General features: G+C 40.2%; 1 protein-coding gene across 11 annotated transcripts in view; it reads right to left on the reverse strand.

Moving 5' to 3' along the window:
* The window catches only part of LOC135462775 (transcription factor 12-like), a 123077-nt gene that overhangs the window by 18465 nt on the left and 79496 nt on the right, over positions 1–25116 (reverse strand). For 7 of the 11 annotated variants that reach the window (XM_064740026.1, XM_064740021.1, XM_064740024.1 and 4 more), the window contains exons 9-14: positions 10833–10929; positions 5847–5983; positions 3515–3586; positions 2506–2715; positions 1696–1774; positions 1103–1194 (exon numbers count right to left, since the gene is read on the reverse strand). In XM_064740026.1, coding sequence (XP_064596096.1) covers positions 1103–1194; positions 1696–1774; positions 2506–2715; positions 3515–3586; positions 5847–5983; positions 10833–10929 — 687 coding nt within the window. The remainder of the gene's footprint in view (positions 1–1102; positions 1195–1695; positions 1775–2505; positions 2716–3514; positions 3587–5846; positions 5984–10832; positions 10930–25116) is intronic. The other 4 variants (XM_064740031.1, XM_064740025.1, XM_064740030.1 and 1 more) reach the window with 2 other exon arrangements.

The following is a 25116-nucleotide window of genomic DNA, read 5'->3' on the forward strand; positions in this document are numbered from 1 at the left end:
TTGCAGGGTTCAACGTAGACATTTTTAATAAATCCTGGCACTTGCATTGACATATCAACCTGGTAAATTTTAGGTGTACAAAACACTGCTGCATTCCTGGTAAATTTTAGGTGTACAAAACACTGCTGCATTCCTGGTAAATTTCGGCAGTACAAAACACTGCCGCATTTTTGGTAAATTTCGGCAGTACAAAACACTGCTGCATTTCTGGTAAATTTCGGCAGTACAAAACACTGCTGCATTCCTGGTAAATTTCGGCAGTACAAAACACTGCCGCATTTTTGGTAAATTTCGGCAGTACAAAACACTGCTGCATTCCTGGTAAATTTCGGCAGTACAAAACACTGCCGCATTTTTGGTAAATTTCGGCAATACAAAACACTGCTGCATTTCTGGATGGCCACACACTATTGCTCTATACTATGTGTCAGTCGTGCCTCATACTAGGGTTGCAAGTATCAGTGGTCAGTGCTTGTACCACCAGTATCATGTACATAAGTGGAGGTAGGAGGAGGAGTCACTGGGTGCGTCTACATATACCATGTTGTGGCAGAGTGCGTTCATGCCACGAATGAGCAGCCGTCACTGAAGTATCATGCCAAAGACACCAGACATGACACCCCACCCAGTTGCATTATACTGACACCGGACCAACCAGTCCTGTTTCCTTGCTCTAACCTCCCTGCGCTGAGTGCCAAGCCAAGTAGCAACAAGTCTGTTTTTTTTTTTGTTTTTTTTAAATCTTTGTTATGGCCCAACTCGGGGTGGATCCCGTGTTTCCAACTTCGCGTACTGTAGGTACTGGGGTTTGTGTTAGTGTTAGTAGTCATCAAATGTATAAGATGCACTATTACCTTTTTATTTTCTTGGACCAACTGCCTACATCACCAAGAAATTGTAACACTACAGATTTTGCATGATAATGCTTAAAAAGCTGATCCCTCAATGTAACAGTGTTAGTAGTATCACATTCCCATTTAGTGGTCTCAAAATTCACGGGTGTCAAAGTGTTATTATCCCTTTAGGCCTAGAGGTCCCAGACACAGTGTTAGTATCGCTACAGAGTTAGTGGTCCCCCGAAATGTACTGGTGTCACACTCACGCTCTGGCCTGGGGCACTCACCAAGGATTGAAGGTGACTTTCAAATGGTGAGGTAGTGCTTTGTGTAGTCGGTCTGTTCCATGTTCCGGGACCTGCTCAGAAGACAAAAAGAGACAAGAAAATGTTATCAATATTTCCAGTGTGATACTGAACAAGACAAACAGAGACAAGACAATGTTATCAGTATTTCCAGTGTGATACTGAACAAGACAAACAGAGACAAGACAATGTTATCAGTATTTCCAGTGTGATACGGAACATGACAAAAAAAGAACACATGGTATAACTTTCTCGCCGCTTATTTCTTGTTCTCTGGCAATACTTAATACCTTACAAGTTTGTTCAGAACAACTCACCACATAGATAGGAATGAACAACAGACCCCACAGTACAGGCCTAAACTACTTCAGGTGAACTTAACGAAATGATATTTACATGCTTTTGCTGTATTGCTAGTGCTGATTTTTTTATTAGTGTGTTGCTAAATTCTGGGCACTGTGTTGCTATATTCTGGTCAAGGTAGAGCTATATTTTGCAGTTATGCAGTGTGCTGACTGAGCCTTGGGCAATGTGGAACTATGTTTTGGGCATACCTGTCATGGGCGGTGGAGAAGATACAGGTGTTGTTGGATTTGAACCATAGCTACTACTGGTGTGTTCAGCTGGATAAATCTGAAACAACAACAACATCACATTTATCACACAACCATTGGATATAAAGACTTTCTTGCATGTTCTTGCTCCCATATAGCTGAAGCATTGCCATAATGATTTATTTCTTCTATTTAAGTGAAAAACTCCTATTTGACACTTATGTGCTGATTTTGGTCAAATTAACACAAAAATCCTGAATAATCAGGGTATTGCGATTCATTCTAGTAGCCAGAAAAAGGCCAACTTCAAGCTGGGGCCCTGATTTCAGAAACTGAGACCACAGCTCATTGTGTCCATGAAACAAAGTATGATGCCACCTATTATCTGCTTCATTTTCTCACAAAATCACTGGTTCTAATTTTACTGCTCCTAATCTTGAGACACAGAAAAAAGATTAGAGGTCCCAATTTCAGGGTTTCGACTTAACAAAGTAACAGTTTTTGACGGACTTTCTAAGACCTAATATCTTCTATTTTCAACTCCTCTTTAAAGGCCAAAGTACAAACCCTCATGTGGAGATCCTTAATGGTTACTATCTTGGTAATGTACCATATTGTTCCATTTCAAAAACAATCCAATACATTTAACACTGGAAAATCAAGTATACATGTATTTCCTGTCTCAGAATAAAATCTTTTTCAAGGTCCATCAAGGATCCGTGGGAACCCTGAACTTTTCTATCAGGCCACAAGTAACCATGTATGAAGGTGAAGACACTGATCATTTTGTACATGGCACACTGTACTCACAGATGCTAAAGCTTTGCCCAGAGCATCCCCTGTTTGGGAGCTGCCCTGGGATCCTCGACTGTTGATTATCTCCGAACCATTGACCGTCGGGGACGTGTTTGAGTAGCCGGATGACGAGGGCGGTAACTGACCGTCCGGCCGGAATATGGACATAGGAGGAAGACCTGGGGTCATCATTGCATTATGACCGGGTGATAAGGTCGAGTAGCCCTGGAAAACACAAACACAGGCCGATCAGGACAGGGGTTGACCAATCAAGAATTGTGTGTGACAATGTTAACATGATTATTCAACAATTAGACATCGGGTTAAGGTACAGTTATTCACCAACTGATACGAAGAGTTCAGGTGCTAAGCAGACAAATCCATTTCAATTTTAAATTAAATTAAATGTTGTACTCTCTTCCTGTATTTAGGAATGCAGTTATATGAAGATAGGTGTAACTAATGCGAGTTGGACATGAAAATGCAAATTCAGCAAAAAAGTGAATTCCATGAAATCAACTTTTTTAATGTCTTGGCACGAATGGCTTTTATCTACTTTTGCACCTGAAATCAATATGTATTTACATTTATCTTCATAAATACTTAGATACATGTAATGACCAAAGAGAAGAGAATTAACAAAGTTATATGTAAATCAGAAATGGGATAGTATGCAAATTAGGCAATGAAAATTTAAAAGTTCATGACACATTTAATACTAGGTTTATTATCAAAACAAAGGTGACTTTTCAAAAAACGAAATATTTTTAAAATCAATTTCAATTCAAGAATAGTATACATTACAAACAAAACTTAATAAGGATTTAATTCAACAACAGATTAATAAATCACCATCAGCACGAAAAACATCAGAGGAAAGAAAACTGGAAATCTGGCATCAACAAAACTGCCAACAGTTTCAGTAATGTCCATGGGGGGACTAAGCAAAGTCAAAATCTGGCAAAACGCAACTGACTAACACTACCTCCAAAGCCAGAACATAAACCCGTATACACCTACATACCATCAAATCGGTCACAAATTCATGTTTTTTGAGCAAATACGTGTTCTGATAAAGTTCAGACAGATATAGGCCCTGGAATGTCAAAACACCAAGAAAACTTCCAGTAAATGTAATACTTAAAAGTCATGTTTAATAGTATTTTTCCACGTACAATATACTTTAGAAGCTCGAACACCTTGGCAGTTGCCTCCTTCAGTCAAACAAATCATTTCTCTCCCCCACCCCCCACCCCCAGATATGGCGCTGCCTTAAGTTTTGAAAGAAATTAGTCCAAACACAAGGGTCAAATGTCAACACAAAGCCCTTGAGTTGATTTTTCTCAAGAATTCTAATACTGACAAAGTGATGGCACTGTAGTGAAGACACGAGTCAAATCAATGCCTTTACAACAAAAATACTTGATAAAGTTATCCTGCGGACATAGAGTACAAAATGGCGAAGGTAACAAGCCAGTGAACGATTATGACTTTATGCCAGTCCAGTTGCAGCCATTTTGTGGAAAGTGGAGGAGACCACAGAAGACAGAAGGAGATGTAAGTGTGCTGTTTAGAATGTAGCACTATGCAGGGTAACAGGGATCAGTTCATATGGGAGATGTGGTAAAGTCATTAAACTGTGCCCAAAAGCAAGTTAGGCCAGATAGTCACAGGAAGTAAGCAGTCTCTCCTAAAGAGAAAGGTCTGCCTTTGGACAGTCCCAGGCAGAGCATCCAGTGACAGACAAGCCAGCTGGTTCCCATCAGGAGACCAGGGGAGGGAGGGAGTGGTGGAATGGTGGGGGGGGGAGAAGTGAAACCTGAACAGAGATTTGGTCACTTTTAATCCTCTACCCTTCAGTCCCATGGGTGATATGCCTTAACTCTGCCAGCTTCAGGACTCAGCTTCCCTTTCTAATCTGTGAAATCCCTCAGCCATTCTGCCAATACAATGACAGTGTCCTGACAGTGGAAAAGTGCAAACATGGCCCCACAGTGGTGTAACAAAACCTACACAACAACATATGGGATTAGAACGGATTTTGAAAATCCATCCAAACCAGAAATGATTGTGCCACACTGTAGAAAGTACCTAAACATCTCACCAGATGGATGCATTCATATTTAGGCCCAACAAACTTCAACTTTTTCTTTACACTGTTTGTGTGATGGGAGCCAACTGCATGTAGGACCACTTCTTTTTTAATTTAAAGTTCATCTCTGCTAAACTTGGTTGATCTGCATTACCATTACCGAGGTACCTTTTTTGACCATGGTGGCAAGCCAATATGCTATGTATAGAGACGAATAAAAATCTATTTGCATACACTGTTGTTACCTATGGTGCCAACTCTACAAAACATGACATATGATTTTACCCCTTATTGTGGATCTAAACACTAAAATTCTGTCCACCTTTTCAATGTGTCTGAATTTCAGCTGGATGAAATCAGCTACTGAGGGATCAAAAACACATAAATCTGCACTGGGAAGCCATCCTCTATAGACCCCCACCCCTCCAAAAATGAGCCCTAATGACACTCTTAACGACCTACAGATGGGGTTAATTGGATTACAAGGTAATTAGGGACTGTCAGTAGGAGATGTTGGGCTCTTGTGATGATTAGCCTGTCTGACAAAGAAGATGGTACATGTAGTGTAGTCAGTGAGGTAATTCACAAGCTGGTCAGTTTCAATGTCTTAACTCCAATGTCTCTTGTCAGAGAAAAAATGAGAGGGGTGGGGGGGGGGGGGGCAATGAGGGGTGATAAGGTAGGGAATATAAGAACAGTTCAATGCAATAAACATGAAGGAGACATCCACAAACTGTGGACATATTCGAACCTACATATGAAGTCATAGTTTATTTCGAGCATCTATGTCTTTTATTACCCTTAATGACCACAAATTTTGTCCATGATTAACTTGCCCATTTTTCCTCATTCTAACAGTTTTATTGATTTTAGAAAAGTGTTTTTTAGGTTTGCTTGGAACAATATTCTACTGGAAACCTGGAAGTTTGTATCAGCACCAAAAATAATGTTTTGTGACATTTATTTGCCTCTAAAAGTGCACTTCTGTGGGCAAAATTCACAGTGGATCTGCTAGATCAAAACACTGCAGACAGCTGTGGCCAAATAAGTGCAATGATCTTCAGAACTTGAGGACAGCCTACTGTTCATTCAGACATACCACACACTGCTGGTTTTCTCATAATCTCAACATTTATTTAAACACACATTACTGATCAAGAAAGCCTACTTAGTGAATCAACACAAACATGGAGACAGGTTAAACGGACACACCATCAGACAGACAGACAGACAGATGAACAAACAGACAGACAGCCAAACTCACCATATCGTGGGGATGGTGCATGGAGCCGTATGATGAAGACTGCGTGTAATGTGAGGTGGAACTTGAGGGGTAGGACGTTGATGAGGCCAAACCGTTGTTGTTGTTGGACCACAGATCATTTGTGTTGTGAGGCGCGTCTGTAAATCGAGAAAGGAAAATTTGTGAATAACGAAGAAAAAAAACCCCAAAAAATGTTATTTTGGACAACCTACAACAATATAACAGGAAAACCACTATTTTGGACACACTTTTTTTTTTCGCAATAAACCTTATTTAGATTTCTAATGAATCCCATTTGCTCTTGGATATAACATTAATTTCATTCAGGCTGCAAACTGGACTTGCATCCCATCCAGCTGAAAAGATCTTTTCCATACTAAACCCTTTTCTCAGAACTCCAGGAAGTCCCAGGCTACCCTCAATTACAACTGTCATTTGGCATCATATTCCATTCCACAAATGTCTTAACACGTTTTTTTCAAAGATGCGAACATATAATAGGACAGAAGATGCTGTAGATTAATTTTCATATGCGCTAAAACAAAACAAAAAATCCTGTAGCCAAAAAAATGGAGCAGAGATTTTTTTTGTGTGAGTGTGAACCCTAATGGAGATCAGCAGCAGCAGAGTGTGAAGTCCAGCTGTGCATGTTGGCCATGTGCTGGAGATTGGATCCATCTTCCAGTCAGTTACCTAGGCGCACAGCCCTGTGTTTGTATTACGCCATACGAGCTGTGATTGGAATTGGAAGACTCCGCCAAGATGTTTTTGCACAACATCTCCCACAGTCTGTCGAAACGAGCAAAAAAAGCCACTCATCTCGGCAATGGAGAAGGGCATATTGAAGACATCGACCATATTTCGGCCATACGTTGAGCAATGACTGCCACGTTCGCCTGCGACTGAGTGCACTCGATGTTTATATTTTCTAACACCTTGATGTATAGTTTTCTTTCCTGAGCTCAATTTGTCCGTAAACCCTAACAGCCATCAGTCGGCGTGATGGTGCGCACATTTGGTCACAAACTGCGACAATCTGACAAACTTCAGTTAAAGCTTCTCTCAAAAAGGCAATGGCAAAGTGAAGACCTTGGGGCTGGTAGTGCTCAGAATACTTGGGGTTTAGCTGCAATCGGGGACAGCTTGAGCCAAGATGTAAGCCATCAGCTTCTTAACACACTAGTCCCCACACCATGCCCAGATTCCCTGCTACCCCTGGCATTTTAATATCACTCCACAACAGCGTCCTCAAACTCACTGTGGTCATTCACAGTATTAAGTGCACTTTCTCGTACAACCAAACTTTCCTTTTCCTTCAAAGATCTCATAACCCTAGCTAATTTTCTTTGTGAAAAGGTTTCTGTTCTTGTCACTTGTCAAATTAGTCAAATCTAATAGATCCAATACAATACTCCAATGGAGACTTCTTCAAATATTTTCCTTGTGATAAACTACATACTTTTTGTGGTTGTTTTCAAAAATGTCCTGAAATGCCTTTTGTATTTTCTTTGTACTTTCCGAGAGAAGAAACAGAAAAATTCTGCAAATTTTAGCTGTAAACTAAAAATAAAACACTTATACTTCATAGAATTTGATTTGAATGTTGATCAGCCGCCATAGTGTCAAGCAATTTCACACATTCCAAATCTTCTGCTAATTTTTATCACCCCCCCCCCCCCACTCCTCCCCCGCCCGACTGCAGATAGATGGGGAAACAACAAAACATGATTTCCTTGTCAATGATACGACTTCTTTGTGCAACCTGCTCCTAGGAATTCGCCTTACTGCATGAAGTTAGAATGAAGGTAGAATAGACAGCTTTATTTTAAAAGTTCCAATACTTTCTTGTTCAACTTACTCCCTGAGTAGCCACTGGAACAAGGTTATACACAATTTATGTACGTGAACGATCAAGAACTAAACGCCAACCTTTAAAGACGATCGGTTTTGGAATCAGAGCAATAGTCTGACAATTTCTAGAACCTGCTTTTAAATTGTAACATACAGATGTCCACAGCGTCTCACTGGTTCTACTTTTCTTCATGGCCTATGAAAAGTGGAATATCTACCAGATTTCTGGATTCATTTATCTACACCAACATGCAACAGGGGGAATCTCAATGAAGATGGACAGACCCTTGGTATGAGTTCTCCTATCAGAGGTGTTGATCTAATGGATCCCCCTGTGAGGAGATTGTATCAAGACATGAGGTATTCACAAGGGTGGAGGTAGGGATATCTCTAGGGGTAACAAGAAACATCTGCAGGATTAGGAGGGGGGGGGGGGCAGGCCCCCTCCTCTCAGTACATACCCACACAGGCACCCAGATTAACTAGGACAGCTGGTGTACAACCCCATTTTGAACCAATTTTCATGACACATTGCCAGGGGCTAAACAAGGGACCTTGAAGAATCAAGACTGACTTTGCTAGCTTGTAAATCAGCATTTTTCTGTGATGAGACAGAGGACACTAGGATGAAAAACAGGAAACCACCTCCAACACACCTCATAATTTTGTCATTTTTTTTAGCACTTCTAATTCATTTGTCTTCAAAAATTAATGCCATACACCAAGTAAAAGGGAGAATGAATCTTTTTACAAGGTCACTGAATTCCAGGAAAATGTGCAGTGTCTTTACAGCTTTCCCATTCAAGATGTATTTACATCTTGAGAAAGACTTGAAAAACAAGGAAAAACATCAAAATTGGACAAAATAAAAAAATGGATTTGCAATTGTTTTTAACTGCTCTTTGACAATTAAGTGTCGGCCCACTCCTAAGACACAAAATAAAAAACAAGCCCAAAGATTCTTTTCAAAAAGCGGTAGGTATTAATGTCACTGTTCATACCTTCTGAAGATTCAACGTTTCCTAGAAATTCACAACAGTCAATGACAACACTGCTCACTAGCAATCATCAACACTGCTCACTTGCAATCATCAACACTGCTCACTTGCAATCATTGAGCCTGAATGTCTCTTTCCAACAAATCCACCCCATCACACTACTTAACATGGGCTTGTAGCAAACAAGTAAGTTCAAAAGCAACAAGGGTTATACATGTATCTACAGCCATTTGGGTCAGTTCCCAAACTAATGGACTTGGCTCAACACATGCCGTATCAAAACTATGCAAGGTTAACAAAAATATGATTTTTTTTTTATAAATAAAGAGTTAAGTTTTCATTCAAATGCTCTATGCATAAAGTATGAAATTTCTTTGAGCCGGGTCTCAATGTCACTATAACTATTCAGGTAAATACAAATAGTGTACATCAGACGTGCCTAACCCTGGTGAATGTAATGTGTTTCGTGCATAATGTCATGTTTTCGTGCATAAATCAAATTTTATGTGTACATAATCGTGACAACAGTCCGGCAGATAATATGTTTAACCCTTCTTGAAAATCACTTTAAATAAACACACCAATGCAAAAAAAAAGTTTTTAATCACGGTAACATTTTACTTGTGTCACTAAAATGTCAGGAGGTTCCCCAAACGGAAATAAAAGACATGTTTGGTGTGTTAGTTTGGGTAACTAAGAGAAAAAGTCTTCACGTTCTAGATCAAGATAATGAGGTTATTAAGGATTCAGCATGTTTGGGTGATGTATAATCAATCTTTGATGTGTCCTGTATATTTTCTGTGATCACGCTTTTTTTTGACGGTTTACTTGTTGCTCTATAAACATAATAAATTGCAGATCTGAACAAATGTCACAAATATGGATACCCAAAAGCGTTTGTGACTGGAGCAAACTTGAATTCATTGATTGAGCCAATCCAACCAATGTAATCAAAATCTTCAAGATGAAAAATAAAAACATGCATAAATTGCACTGAAAGTTGCTCTTTCGTATACGAAAATGTTGAGGAATTAGGGTATTAGAGGTCTGAATTATGCTTTCAAAATTATGGACCATTCAACGATTTCATCAAATTTTTTTTTTTACTCCACTAAATATATTTTTGCACAAGACATTTTGAACCACTTGCAAATGCCTCTGCGATAAAGACATACTCCTAAGTGTTTTTCAGGAATGAAAGCTGCTTTGAGACAACTATTTACTCAGAGTTTCCTGTAACAGAAGGTACTTTTCGCATGTTTGCAAGGTGTTTATTCAAGCATATTCTGAAGTCATTATTCTGTGTAGAACACAGAAAAATTACACTTTTCACGAAGTGCTGAAATTGGCAATTCCAACCAATGTAGTTTTGTCTCCAAAATCAACTTCAAAATGTCCCTAAATTGCACTTAAAGTTGGTCTTTAACATGGGAAAAGGTTGAGAAAAAATAGGGAATAAGCTGACTTGAGACGTAGCTTTGACAGGTAGGCTTGATCAAAACCAGCCATACATATACATATATATGCATATTGTTTTCATCTTTGATTAAAAATGTCAAGATTTTATTTTCCTGAAGAGAATGTACAAAATGTGTAACGTGTACTTATTGCAGGTTTTGTCTTCTCCACATATGGCAAATAGATTAACATTTCACTTAGGACTGAGTTGCTGACTTTTGTTTGATTCTGAGAAAAGTTTTCAGAGTTGTTTTCAGAAGGTAAGAAGACGTTCTAGCAGGAAAATATCATTTTCACCGCTGACAAATATTTGGGGATTTTTACTTTCCTCTAACAAAAGATTGGGGAAAGTCAGAGACAGATTCTGAAAAAAGGTATTCTGAGACTGTTTGAAAGGTAGATTTTCACCACCAAAAGTAATATTTAATGATGAACTTTCAGGTCTTTTACCATACTACACAAGTCAGAGAGAGGAATATTTTTTCTTATCCTGAAGAAAGGTGCTTTCAAGTTTGTTTGGAATCTAAGAAGATGTTCTACCAGAAAAAAATGTAATTTTTAACATTAACGGTAATATTTTATGTTATTTATTTGCCTCTTTTATGGGGGTCAACCTTCAGGTCATTTAAAATACTACAGGAGAGTAAGAGAGAGGAATGTTGGAAAGTTGTAAACTCACCCGTGTAATATGAGGGTTCACCGCCGTACAGCCCTGACTTGGGGGAAGGGTACCGCGGCAAGTCCTGCCCATATTCATCAGGGTTCTGTGAATACACCTGGAAATACACACAAAAACACAAAACTAAGTACGCAAGTTACAAATACACAAGAGTGTGTGAAAACAGACACATGTGTACATTCACAGAAAAAAAACATCACACACAAGGAAATGTGGACCTGTAAACATATATAAAACACAAAATTATAGAAGAACAAATGTAAATATGCCTGAGCAATACACAATAAAAACATCTCCACTGGTAGGTAACTTCTAGAAATTTAGTTACCCTATGACAGAGATCCAGGCTGTGCTAAAATAATAAATATTTATGGAATGTAGATAGCTCAGTACCATGAAGATGAGGAATAAACACAGGGTGAAAGACAGAAGAAAGGCTTTACAAATATAAAATTTCGTATGAGTATATTTTGCTCCATGACTGACAGTTACACAACCAGTGGTTTTAAGATAGTAAATGTGTACAAACCACAAGAATGCTGCCAAATGTAGCTCTGTCTGTTTCGACGATAAAATCGCTAAAAAATAATTGTTCTAATATTAATCTATCTTGCTATCAGGCTTGTTGGTAGTTTCCGGTGGGGTCAGGTTACCCTTGGGGCCAGCAGCCCGTGGGGGGTGAACTTTTAATCCCTGGGGTCTGCTCTATGTCAGCTTAATCAACCTTCAGACAAGAAGTCTACTGTAATACTCACAAGAGTATATGTCTACAGATGGAGTGAGGCTAGCATATAATACATATTGTAACACCTATATCAGTCAGGGTTTTCATCGATTACAGCTTCTAAGTTTTTTCCCCAAATTACGCATAAAAATTCTGTCACATTATTTGCTTGCCCTATCAGATTCTCTCACTGGAAGCAGTGCTTTCTTTATCTTTCTGAAGTACACATCAGCATAACCACCTCACAAGAATATTTTTCGAGGAACGACGACCTGAAAATGTGGGTACCTTTTGTTTTCCCAGGACAAATTTAACTACATGTAATTTTGTGACACAATAATTAAGATAGACAAGATGAACTTAAATCGTGCAGATGCTCTGATCAAGGCGATTCTTCCACCACTCTAATGATGGACTTTGACATGAAGTGTCACATGAGTATGTGCTCTGATCAAGGCGAATGTTCATGATGTACCAAAATGACAACTTATTTCACTGATTATTTACTTTACAATATACTATGTAATATAGTTCCCATTTACAGACATATATCATACATGTGTCCAATTTCCCTTTTAGCAAACTTGACTACCACAGAAAGTATCAACGAAATGAAAAATAGCTTTCTAACTTGATTAAATTGATGACGTAAAAACTGTTCCTCAAGATGAAAAATTATTTAGTCTAAAGAATTAACTTTTTTCCATGTCAATTAGTTTTGTTTTTTCAATTTTATGAGGGGATAAAATCTCATAAATGGATCCTCAGTTGGTCGTCATTTTTAGATTTTTATCCAAAAAAATCTGCAAATATTCCAGAAGTGTTCATCATTTGCAAAAATTTTAATTAAGGTTTCAATAAGGATCTTTAATTATATTTTTATTCCACATTTATTAAATATCTTCACAACATACTACTGAATGATACTTTGGTAACGGAAGATTGTACCAAAGAATGTGAGACATTTTCTGATGTCTAGTAGAAATAGTCAAAGAAGTGACCAACTATTATGGAGCACATCTAAGCATTTGGAAGCACAGCTGTGTCAGCAAACGTTCTAGCCTGATTAAGTGACCAGACAGGTAGACAGACAGACAGACAGCTGATATGATTGATTCAAAGGGTAACAAACTTTGTCCACAAATACTGAAGGAAATTCTGCCCCCTAGATCAGCAGTCAGTTCACATAAATTATTCAACTTCCTACCAATGAAACCCACACTTCTGTAGGGCTGATTTCTTCACAGCTAATAACCACACCAACAAAGACCATAGGTTTGTATTGGCGTAATAAATAAACTCTGGATCTGACAACAGGCTTTGTGTGCTTGCAGTGTCCTACCTATGGAATGCATTATTTCCTTTACCAGACTTTTCCGAGTGTGCAGACTAGTGAATTAGGCACAAAAAAAATGAGCCAAACACTATTTGCAATGCTTTATCAGGACATCAGGATGAAGGGCTCCACATTTCATCACATCAAAAATTTCAACTGTTATAGGAAAACCATCCATATTCTCTCTCTTTTTTTTTTTGGCCTGACAGACAAACTTGGCATACGAATGAAAAGCTCACGCAACAGGCTATCAGGTTTAAGTACAACAGAAAGTTAAAAAGATATAAAGACAAGAACTAAGCGTACGTGCATAATTGGCAGATCAGCTTGGAACTTACACTGACCAGATTAGCGGGCGGATACAGACTTTTCTGAATAACTAACTTTGCAAACTAATGAACTCTAAATGAAACAGACGTCGAGTTTTCAGCAGAAAGTAAACACAATGAAGTAAGTATAGATGTACAGTTGGAGCAGTGTGGGAACTTACATTGCCCAGTTTAGTGGGCAGATACATGAAGGGCCTGTAGAAGGGGTAGGCACAGTACATCCTGGACGGTGGATTGTCTGGAGGCCCACTCCCTGCTTTCTTCCAGTACTCCAGCCTGAGAGTGGGGCGAAAACGGACACAGAAAGACGCAGATATGTGGGGAAAGTGCCAGATTAATGGTCAGGGCAGGCCATTATCCCTGAGTAAGAGCAGTATGCCCTCAACCAATAATCCAAACTCCAGCCAGATGAAATCCAGGAATCAAACTACGATAATAATCCAGAAAGCTTGACAACCATAATACACTGCACAGTGCAAAGGCATCAAACTGAATCACTCAATGGGAAAACACAAGAATAATAATACCAAAAAAAAAAAAAAATTAAATCACAAAACGAAAACCAAGTTAATTCCTACTCGGTTGAATCCACTTTAGGGATGGAACTTTTCTATAAGATTCCGAGATAAGACAGAGCAAATTCCTTTTCGCTGCCTAAAAGCGGACACTGAAGGTGAGGTAAATCTGGCCCTGGCCTGAAATAGGAAATCCCAGATGGTTTCTGTAATAAACCCGCAGGCCGTGGAGTAGTTGTTAACACACAACAACTTTAATCAGCAATCCATGACCACATCATGGAGCAGGAAACTTCTTTCACAGGCCAGCCATAACTTTCATACAAGGCGGGACACAAATTTTCTGTCAGTGTTGTTGTAACAGGTAAGAAGCCATTCTGTTACTGCATGTGATGGGCGGTCGGTCCTGTGGTATCAACACCTTAGAGAGAGTAAAACCTTGTGGAGAACAGCAGAGAAAAGTTGCGGGAGTAGGTACCCCTGTGGTTTAGTCCGTCATCCTACACCATAAAACTAGCTGGCTCCGATTGATGGCCAAGCACTAAGAAATTCAAACACTGAAGGTCTTCAGGAGCAGCCCACTACAGCCAAACAGGGAGAGAAGGCAAGCTGCAACAGGAATCAGTTCCAAGTTTCCTTGCCACTCCCCCATGTAACAGGAATAAGGCGGACCATGGGAGAGGCTGAGAGAGGGGCCATGAAGATTAAAACCACCAGTATCATTAGTATGTGTTGATCAGAAACCCCTGGAGCTCAGGATTCTGCAGATGAGGGGGGAAAGAGGCAGTGATAGAATGTCAGGAATCTCCATGGGGAATCAAGAGGTCTGACCAAACCTTTCCCAGGTCACCCCCTCCAAGAGATGGGTTGACTAATCCGTCCCCTTGACAACAGATTCTGGTGAATGAAGGATGACCATCTCAGCAACTGGTCCCTCCTTTTCTGCCCTGTGTCTGGTGTGTCTACATCCTGTACCCCCTCTTCCCAGCCCCTCATTCCTCCTCCATGGCCCCTCATTCCACCCCAGAACTGAGTCAGAGAAACCACAACTGGTCACTTTTAGGGCTCCAATCTAGACATTTTACAAACAATAACTAAGAAAAGGTGTCAGAAAGGCAAAACAATAACCTACTGAGGCCAGGAAGAGTGCCATCTTACCCTGCAACTGAAGGTACCTGATCTGGATAACACTTTTGGTCTCATGTTTTTAGCTGCGACATGTTTTCAGGAGAGCCATTCACTAAGCAAGAGACCTGAGTGCAAGACGACACATGCTCTGCAGTCGCAGTTATTGTAAAATTGGTCATCATTTGTACCAATAATGAAAACATTAAGGTATAAAAAAAAACTTATCAAAAAAAGCTTAAAATTTCCCACAGCCCCTGACTTATCAACATTTCATGCCAATAATGGAAACACGGAGGTATGACCCAAAAATGCCATCTTGATAAAATGCTTTGACCACTTAAAACCAGCAAGACTTGAGATTTACCAACAACTCCGATTCATCACCAGAGGAAATCTCCAGTTCTCACAGATAACATCTGGACACTTTTACCAGCAAACTGCAGTTATCTGAGACAACAACTGCTTCTGTTCTGAGGCCGGACAAATTTCAACAGGTAATCAGAGCTTACTGACTGAGCCCAGTAGTGCAAACCTGACCACATGGCTGCCAATGACCCGTCTCTACTGTACATCCTTACTTCTCCTTGTACCAATTAGGTTATACCCATTACGTTATGGAATACCCTAATCCTTCAACCTATTCGCATATTAAAGAGCAACTTTCAGTGCAATTTATCCACACTCTTACTTTGATTTTGGGGACAAAACTATATTGGTTGGATTGGCCAGAGTCAGGACATCATAAAACAGTATGATTTTATCGGTCAGCACAGAACAATGCCTTCAGAATATGCTTGAATAAACACCTTTGCAAACATGTGAAAAGATTGAAAAATTACAGTACACAAATCAGTCATACTGTATATTCCAGATTATAACATTCAGATCCTGTCCCACCATTTTATCATTCTTACTAAACCAACAGTGGTACCAGGAAATGAGGGGGGAAACTGGGGTAGACAAATCCTATTCGTTGGACACCCAGACCATATAAAAAGGTGATTCCAATCCACCATACATTCTGCAAAGTTCACTTCAACATAGATGACATAGTTTTGATGCTGGTAGCACACCAGGGACCACAGTACCCTTGTTTTTAGGGTGGTGGCCATTCCAGTCCATAATAACCTCCCTCCCCCTCCCCCCTTAATCTGACCAGCAGGGTTAGCAAGGCTTGGGGACTGGTAGTAACAAATTAGCAGCTGTATGAGGCTGCAGCTTCTCAAAGCTCTCAGGTAACTGATACCCTGTGGTATGGTTTCTCTCAGTCTCCCCCCAAAACCCTTCCAATTCCCTCATCCCCCCCTCCCCCCAACCAACAAAACCCTGCCTCCTTGCAAACACTGGTGAACTCAAGTCTATCCCTACCATACTCTACTGGGCTGCTATGCTGAATACTTTGAGATGAAACTCGGAATTTCAACTTCAATCTATTTCTGCACCACCTTTATTTTCTCTTATTTTTCCTGTATTATCCTTAAAAAGTAGAGATGGCCACACCATACTATACACCCTGTCAATATACACGCAAACTAAAATGTGCAGCCAAAATCAAAGCTGGCCATACTTGAGACGTACTTCAGATTTATGGCCTGGAATATCAACAGGTTCTGACATATTGAAAGCTTGTGTCTTCTCTTTCTGCCTGTAACCAATACTTTATTTTAATTCTCAAATGGATCATCCAATTAAAGATTCATCACTTTCTTTTTTAACAATAAGTAGTATATACAAATGTTGGATTTCATGTAGAAATACTTTTGCCAGAACAAGCAGTGTACACTTTTGAAAGAAAAATTCCTAAACTGACAGCCCTCTGTACCATTAGAGATTTATAGATCCAGTAAATGAACACCCTCTGTACCTTTAGGTTTATCAGCTTTCACAATATCAAATTTTCTCTCAAAAAAATAGAAAAAAGCCAAAAACTTATACCCAAATTCAGTGCCAAAGAACAGTGAGTGTACATCCTTGAAAGTTTTCTAGAAACCAACAAAAAAAAACCCCCAAAAACTGAAAATTCAGTTGTCAGGTACATCATCTTTTTTTCTTCCACATCATTCCAATTAGATTTCCCCTTTTTTACCCTGTATACAATCTTTATTACCACTTCAGGTTGTTAGTTTAAGATGGACTCTGTGTTAGTGTTCTGCTGCCTCATGTCAAGAAGCCAACTCCTTCACCCCTCTACCAGACCAATGACAACCAATCAAACTGCAGACAGCCCTCCAAAAAGGGTTAATCTGCAGATGCAGTGAGCCATGACAGGGAGCCCTAATCTGCCCCATGCTCCACTGCTAATGGCTTTACAACTCTCCTGCACAGTGCACCCTGTGACAGGTCTATACTTAAAGCCTCGTCAGGGCAACACATCACCCCTGACACTGAGAGCAAGGGCTACATGATGAGTGGCAGCAGGCCCAGTTGTGATACCTGAGCTTCATAACATGGAAGTGTTTCATGTACAAACTGAAGGCACGGGAACCAGTTAAAAATCCCAGTGAACCAGCTAAAAGTCTTACACGCCAGGTAACAAGCAAGGGCGCAAGAGATCAAATGGGGAGGAGGGGGCAACAGGGGACATAACAAAGGAGAAATATTACCAGGTACTCCTAAAAGCAATTTAAAATCATTGCAACAAATTCCTCTTTTTTTCATCATCACTTTCTAATATGTATTTCCATCCTTTTAAATAAACAGCCTTTACACAGTATTTTTCTTATCTATACCACTAGTGCATACCTATAATAGAAATAAAATATTTGAGAAAAGAAAAACAGTTCATAGCCGAAATGGGAGCATCTAAAAAATTACAATTGTATGCAGCAGAGAGGAAACCGAACTGAAAAATTATTAAACTGCAACTACAGCTGATAAGATCTGATAATTCGCAACTATATGCTACAGAGAGAAATGAAAAGCTTAAAATATCAAACTGGACAAAATGGCCAGAGTGGGACGGACTTGAACTCTCTTCCTTGACAAGATATCTCTTGAGTAACTGTAGAGTTTTAGGAAGTGTACCACACATCCTGTATCTGTGTAGATGACAGAGCCAGCTGTATTATGATAATCCTGTGATGTTATATCACCAGCCCACCTATGTCACAACCAGATGCTGGTTATTGCCTACAACAGCTGCATGGCCCTCTTACGGAGTGATCTCCCCTGATCTACAAACCTGAAGCAGTTTGCCCACCAGGTGTGCTTGGGATATCTCAGATGTATCTGGTAATCTCACTGATATGTAACAGTTTATAACACAGTCTATCTAACCTGGCCTGGTGATAAACCTACACATCATCTATCTCAAACCAGCAATGGGAGAAAATGGGGATGTAGAGGAGGAGTGGGGGTAAGTAGTAGTAACAGTCATTTGTGGGGGGGAAAAAAATGGTTTTGAACACAGACCAACACTACTTCCATGAGCATCTCAAAATAAAGGTGTATGAATTTCTCCCAACCTCACCAAGCCCTCCCCCCCCCCCCCCACACACACATCAAATCCTTGTTGTTAACTATCACTGACGCTTTTATATTTGCAAACTCCATGTCAGCTCTTAAAACTCCACCCTCATGATGTATGTATGGGAAGAAAGTTTGGTCCAAGAAGAGAAGTCCTGCCAAGCTCACATCACTGCCCCTCCTACCAGCCCCCCCCCCCCCCACCACTGTCTACTGCACACATTGCCACCATCTGTGGCTACATTAGCTATAACTCTGTCACCTGATACCCTCCACTTCCTCAGTTTGGTTTATAAAAGATCCAGACTTTTGCCATGGCAACCCACTAGAAATTAATTAAATGAAACACAGCCCAGGAACATGGGGTAAGGTAGGAGAGATGGAGACTGGACTGCGACCAAAATCCATTAAATATCATGATCCAAGGGTCTTCCTACCAAAAACCGAAATTCGGGATGTGAAAAGAGACAAAATAAATCCTGAAATTTTTACATGCAAGTCTTTCCATATCTAATCAACAACCTACAACATACGGAGGAGAGTTTCCAGATAGAAGCAATACATGGAGATCAGCAATTAGTAAGAGCCTGTGCTGTTTTAGCAGCAAAATCTCAGCATGTCAGACCAATCAAAGCACTCTCACGTTTTTTTTTCGCTGAGCTGAATGCTGCTCAAATAGTTTAGCGAATAAATTTGGCTCTAAGTTGGTACATACAGTAACCCTTGCTGCTTGGTCGTAACCATGGCAACAAAACCAAGTCATCAAGAGTGTATACCAGAAACCGGGAGAACATCAGCAAGAAAAAAAAGGGAGAAATTTGCTGGCTGGTTTTTGACCTGAGGGCAACATTCAATGCTGGTTCACACCTCTGCACAAACACTGAGAGCTGAGAGGAGCAGTGGGGCAGTAAGATGTGTGGGGAGAGGGGGAAGTAAGATGTGTTGGGGGAGCGGGGTGGGGTGCTGAGGAGGACATCTGGTGTGTAGATGTGAAGCATGGGGAATCCATCCACCATGAGCTACTGGGACTAGGGCTAGAGAAGACTGATGAAAAATGGAAAGAGGTAAAGTTGTGGGAGGGAGGGATGGAAGGGGAGGGGGTGCTTTTGGGGAGACAGACATTAACTATTGAAGGTGTGACAGTATACTAGCAATGCCAGTGGTATGCAAATGCCCCTTTCTTACTCCCATCCTGACCTGGTGAGCTCTTTGGTAATGCTTATAGTACAGAACTGTAGTTTTACCAGCTCAAACTCTTCATTTTTTTATATTCCCAGGCTGATGACGCTGCATGCCACCTAATTGGTTCTTCCACATGGAGTGTTTGCCAGACAGAGTGCTCTCCCATACCCTACCAAACCCCTGAACCTTCAGTATCCCTGACACCTGCAGATATTGCCACTTCTGTGTCCATCATCCTCTTTGTATTTTGGTAGGCAATCATTTCACATTATTAATTACATGCACTAATCAATTTAACAAAATATAAAGAAAAAACTGCTCCAAAAATTTAAGAAAAGTGTTTTTTACCCCATATTTTAATATGTTTATTTTTTGCCGTATTGTTGTCAGGCCCGAATCTCTATTTAACTAAGACAAACTTGTATACTGACAAGTCCTCTACAGATGATGACCAATAAATCATGTCAAAATACAGGAACATGTACCCAGTCAAAAATGTCTTAAAATCTGGGAATAATTTTTGTCCTTTATATCGAGGATTATTCTCTGAATCTCCTCAAGGCCTTGACGTACCTTCATTGGCTGATCTGTTGTCTCATCTCACTTGTCGCAACTTTAAATTCCATTAATACAAATTTTTATGTTGAACTGAGACAAAACTACATTGGTAATGTTGGCCAATTTCACAAAAAGTGTAATTTTACCATTCTACACAGAATAATGCCTACAGAATATGCTTGAATTAACACTTTGCAAACATGTGAACAGACTAAAGAATTACAGTATATTCAGTCTCGTCTCGCTTGTTTTATCCAACTAAATGCTTCAGGCCAAACAACCCTCTCTCAAAACAGTAGGCTAATCAATGAAATCAGGCAAAAAGGTAAGGCAAATATGACTACATCATAACAGCACCCCCCCCCCACTCTCTCCACAACCAAAAAAAACAAAACAACAACAACAAAAGTTATTGACAGATGATCCTAGTTTTGCAGTGGGACCAGCTGTATACATGAGCCAAGCCAACAAGCCCTTGGGTATCAGTTATGGTTTTACCATGACTTTACTCACTAATGGTTTTCACAAACTGTCAACATATCATGTCCATGCTTCTATCCTATGCCACTCCCTCTTTATTTCTCTCAGTTGCCCTGGGCTCCTTCTATCCTCCCTCCCCCCATCCTTCCCCTACCCCCCAGCCTGGTATTGATTAGTACCCTACAGCTTGTCACAATAGCCTGTCCCTCCAGTGATGTCAGGCAACAGCTGGCATCTGCCTCAGCCATCTGTGACTAACAGAACTAAGCCTGCTGCCAGCCCCATAGACATGTACACAACACCACTACTCTGTGTGCAGGTATATACTTATACACATATACACCCCTTATATCACAACCTGTCCAGCCAATCCACAGGACATGTATTTTTAAACGTACTATCGTACAAGAATCTTACTACACACTCCTATTTCTCAATCCCTATACTGAAGCAACACCACATTTATTTTCAAACGTCTTGGAAAATTATCTACAGTGCTGAATGTCTTTTCTTCGAAACTTCTTACATCTTAAACTTCATACGCAAACAAATGGAGGAACATGTCAGACCCCTGCATATTTAACTGTAGACAGAGCGCTTCCCCCTGCAGCAGCCCAGCTGAAGAATTGCCCCACATGTACTGATAACCCCTGCATCTCTCTCATTAGACCCTGTCAGGGGCCCAGCAGCTCACATTGCACACATACACATGCTTGTCTTCACACAGCTTCTCCTCTTGACACAAGATACTCTAATCCCCCGCCCTTCAACGGACCATTTGCATAAACTGTACAGGTATGACGTGCCATGAAACTCGTCACTACCATGACAACATAATAACCATATCACTGATTGCTACATACAGGTATGTAGCGTTTGCGCACTTTGTAGAAGCCTGAATTAGGCGTGGGATAAGCTTTTCACACAGAATCTTGTGAGTTCAAGAATGCATGGCTATACACTATCAACAAGAAATTCATGTGGTCTGGCCAAGAAAAGAGAAGAGTGAACAATTTTCATTTGTCTGAACAGATCATTGTTCAACGAAGACAGACTTCCAAGCAGGAAACTGAAACATACATTTATTGGTTTCAAAATTACTGGTAAGCAATAAATGATTAAGTGATAAATGTCAAAGTCAAGACCTAACTTTGTTAGCAGGAAGCCAGAGTAAAAAGAAATGGCTCACTCTTGGCTAGGATAGGTTGATTAGGCATGCAAGGAAGATTTGCCAGCAGCATGACAAGGTACCAGTCTGTGAGAGCCTCACTTGGCAATATGCCAGACCAGATACAGCCATACATCTCGATGACAAATAGGAGCAGGGTAGAAACTTGAAACAAGAATTTATCACTGAAATTCCTGAGTAAATGAAGCTAGGCAGAGGGAACAATGGTACTTCCACATCAATTTGTCCGGAAGTCTGTCATAATAAGGTACGTCTAACAGGTGTTCACAGGTGCAGGTTTTGGAGCTTTTTTGTTTCCCTCTCAAAAACCAGGATGTAAGACCCTGTATGTAGTAGATTTCATGTGTCCTGTTTTTGGTTGTTTTTTTTTTTTTATTTCAATTGCATGCTGTCTTGGCTAGCAGAACAAAAAATTTTTTTTGTCTCACGACCTTTTTCTTTACTTGAATCTGAAGAAAAGAGAAATAATTTAGAAGGGATATTCAAGAATAAAATAAACACCACTACTATCCCTCTCAAAAGGCCACAAAGCTCATACTTACTAATCCTGAATTCATACTTAAAGATCATTTTCAAAAATGGTTTTCTTGAAAATTTCCAGCAAAGTGTTTACTATTTCTCAGAAAGAAAGATAATTTTTGAAAGCCATTGTGAATGACCCATCTCAGTGAATCCAGGATTTTGATTGATAATTACAGACAATGAAAAGGAAAATGAAAAACTGGAGACTGAATTGCTTACAATTCCATCATGGCCAAGAGGTCTCCGAAGGTCACAGCAGGTAAAGTAGACTACCAAATGGTTTAGCTTTTTGTCCTTATTGCTATCTGAACTTTTATAAAAATACTGAATATGTACACTTTGGGATTTGGAGAAATCAGCCCACTCGGCTCTTTCCAAACCAGCCAAATGTTGATCCCAGCACTCTTTAAGGGTGAACAACACATCTGCAAGAAATCTTGCCACAAACCAAAAATGTAGAGTAATTACTTAACACATTCCTGCCACATTCTTTTAAGTAACAGTCCTTCTGCTCTGCTCGTGCACCACTTCTTGAGAGGTTCATTTCATTGTTAATTTTTTTATCTAACTCTTGCTGACAATATTTCGTTAAACATTACATGCAAGAAATTCCATAATCACGCGCAGTTCTGGGACGGAAATTCAAATTTCAAAATCTGAAATGTCCCGCATCTGACCGCAATCTATGCACGAGTATTTGATTAAACAATTCCCCGGTCTAATATCATACGTTCTGATCAGTCATTTGTGCCCAGTCCAGTTGTGGCAGTAACCAAGCGTCGCAGAAAACTTTTACCTGTTTTTTTTTTTATTTCAAAACAGCTCAAATCTCAGCCCACTTTATCATACAGCATTTTGTTTTCCACTAAAGTTTAGAATGCGAACTGAAACAAATGTCTTGATTTCATCTGATGTTCCCAGTGATGTATTATTGACTGTTTTCATGTTTTGAAAAATGGGACTATATATAATATTTCTAGTTGTTATAGGGTCCTCTGAGAAGAGCAAATTGTACAATTTCACAGAGCTACCCTCAGTAAATAAAGGTATTTATTCCTACATACGACATCTCTGAACACAAAATGGGTAGGTCACCCAATACCCCATTCTCCTGACATCCGTACTGTTCATGCCACTCTCGGCGGCAGCCATCATGATGTCATGAGGTCACAGAAAAATTTTGTCAACATTTGCAACCAATATGTGCGACATCCGGTTGACCTATTTGCAAACAATACTGATTACGATTGGTCAAGTGCATGTTCTTAGTTGACATTTAGGTAAGGTGCAATCGAGCACTCATCTTGAAATGGCCTAAATACTCCACAAATTTCTATCCCTTTCCACCTATACTAGCACCTTATATCCCTCATTCCTGTACCAAGAACATGACAGAAATTCACCCAATGGAGCCCCAGTGGTCCAACACATCCATGAGCCTGTGACCCCCTCATAGGACGCCCCGCTATCCAAAGGGAGCAAAGTTAGAACCAAGGATGGAGGTTGGCAGCCACATCTGGAGTTCATCCATCACAACATTCCCACACTGTGAGGGATGGGGAGGCAGAAGGAAAAGGAGATTGGGGGGGGGGGGGGGGGGGGAGAGAGACAAGAATTAACCAAAGGGAGGGGAATATATGTACACACACTGCATAGTGCTTGGTTACCATGTACTTTTTGTAAGATAAAGCTCATCTTTAGTGTAGACTACAAAATTTTCCCAAATTATACATCATGATGGGTGTAATGGGTTTTTGGGTAAATAATGAATCTATTACACTTTTCCACATTCACTTTAGCAGAACAAAAACATGTCCTATAAGGCTTGTACTAGAAAAAACATAAGCCAAAAATTTAATTTAATTTAATTAAAAGACACCTTAGACCTCATGCCACAGCTAGAGAAGACCACAAATCTACAATCAATGTCACACTGGCGAGCACAGACCTAACATATCTTACGTAAGAACAATCCAGTCTGCAAACTACTTGTACAAAGTGGACAATCCAGTATGCAGACTACTTGTACAAAGTGGACAATCCAGTCTGCAGACTGCTTGTACAAAGTGGACAATCCAGTCTGCAGACTTCTTGTACAAAGTGGACAATCCAGTCTGCAGACTTCTTGTACAAAGTGGACAATCCAGTATGCAGACTACTTGTACAAAGTGGACAATCCAGTCTGCAGACTACTTGTACAAAGTGGACAAACCAGTCTGCAGACTGCGGGTACAAACGTCCAGTCGCCAAGCTTTTCTGCCCTGAACACTCCTGTCCAACAGTGCTGACACAAACACACTCCATCATGAACCCACCTCCCACTGACCACACTGCAACCATAGATCCACAAACTGAACAGTTCATTCTGCACCCAGCTCATTCATGAGCTGCTGCTGCTGCTGAGCCATGAATTGTCCCACACAACCCATCCATAACAACACCAGTCTGGGGATAGAATCAGAACAGGAAGGTAACATCTGGAAGGTGAGGGTGTATCAATCCATGTGGAAATCCTCACCACTCTCCCTGTCCTCAGCCTCCACCCACAACGCAGCCGATTGGCTGCTGATGGGCTGTCTGTCTAGAGGTTGTGCAGGTGACAAAATTATCATGGCCACTTATAATATCTCTACAGGTTTTTCAGATGACAGGTGTGGACATAACAAATAATGTCGACGTGAAAACCGTTTCACAGGTGTTGCACAATCCACCATCATATGTTCTTCAGTTGATGGCTACACACTTCTGTTCTTGAAAGGTGTTGTACAACACCACAAATTACATGCAAAGCAAGGATGAGTATAATTGGCACCTTCCCCCAAGGGAAAAAACCAAAATCTACACCTCAGTCTGTAC

The sequence above is a fragment of the Liolophura sinensis genome, chromosome 2 (assembly GCF_032854445.1).
Source record: "Liolophura sinensis isolate JHLJ2023 chromosome 2, CUHK_Ljap_v2, whole genome shotgun sequence".
Classification (NCBI taxonomy): domain Eukaryota; kingdom Metazoa; phylum Mollusca; class Polyplacophora; order Chitonida; family Chitonidae; genus Liolophura; species Liolophura sinensis.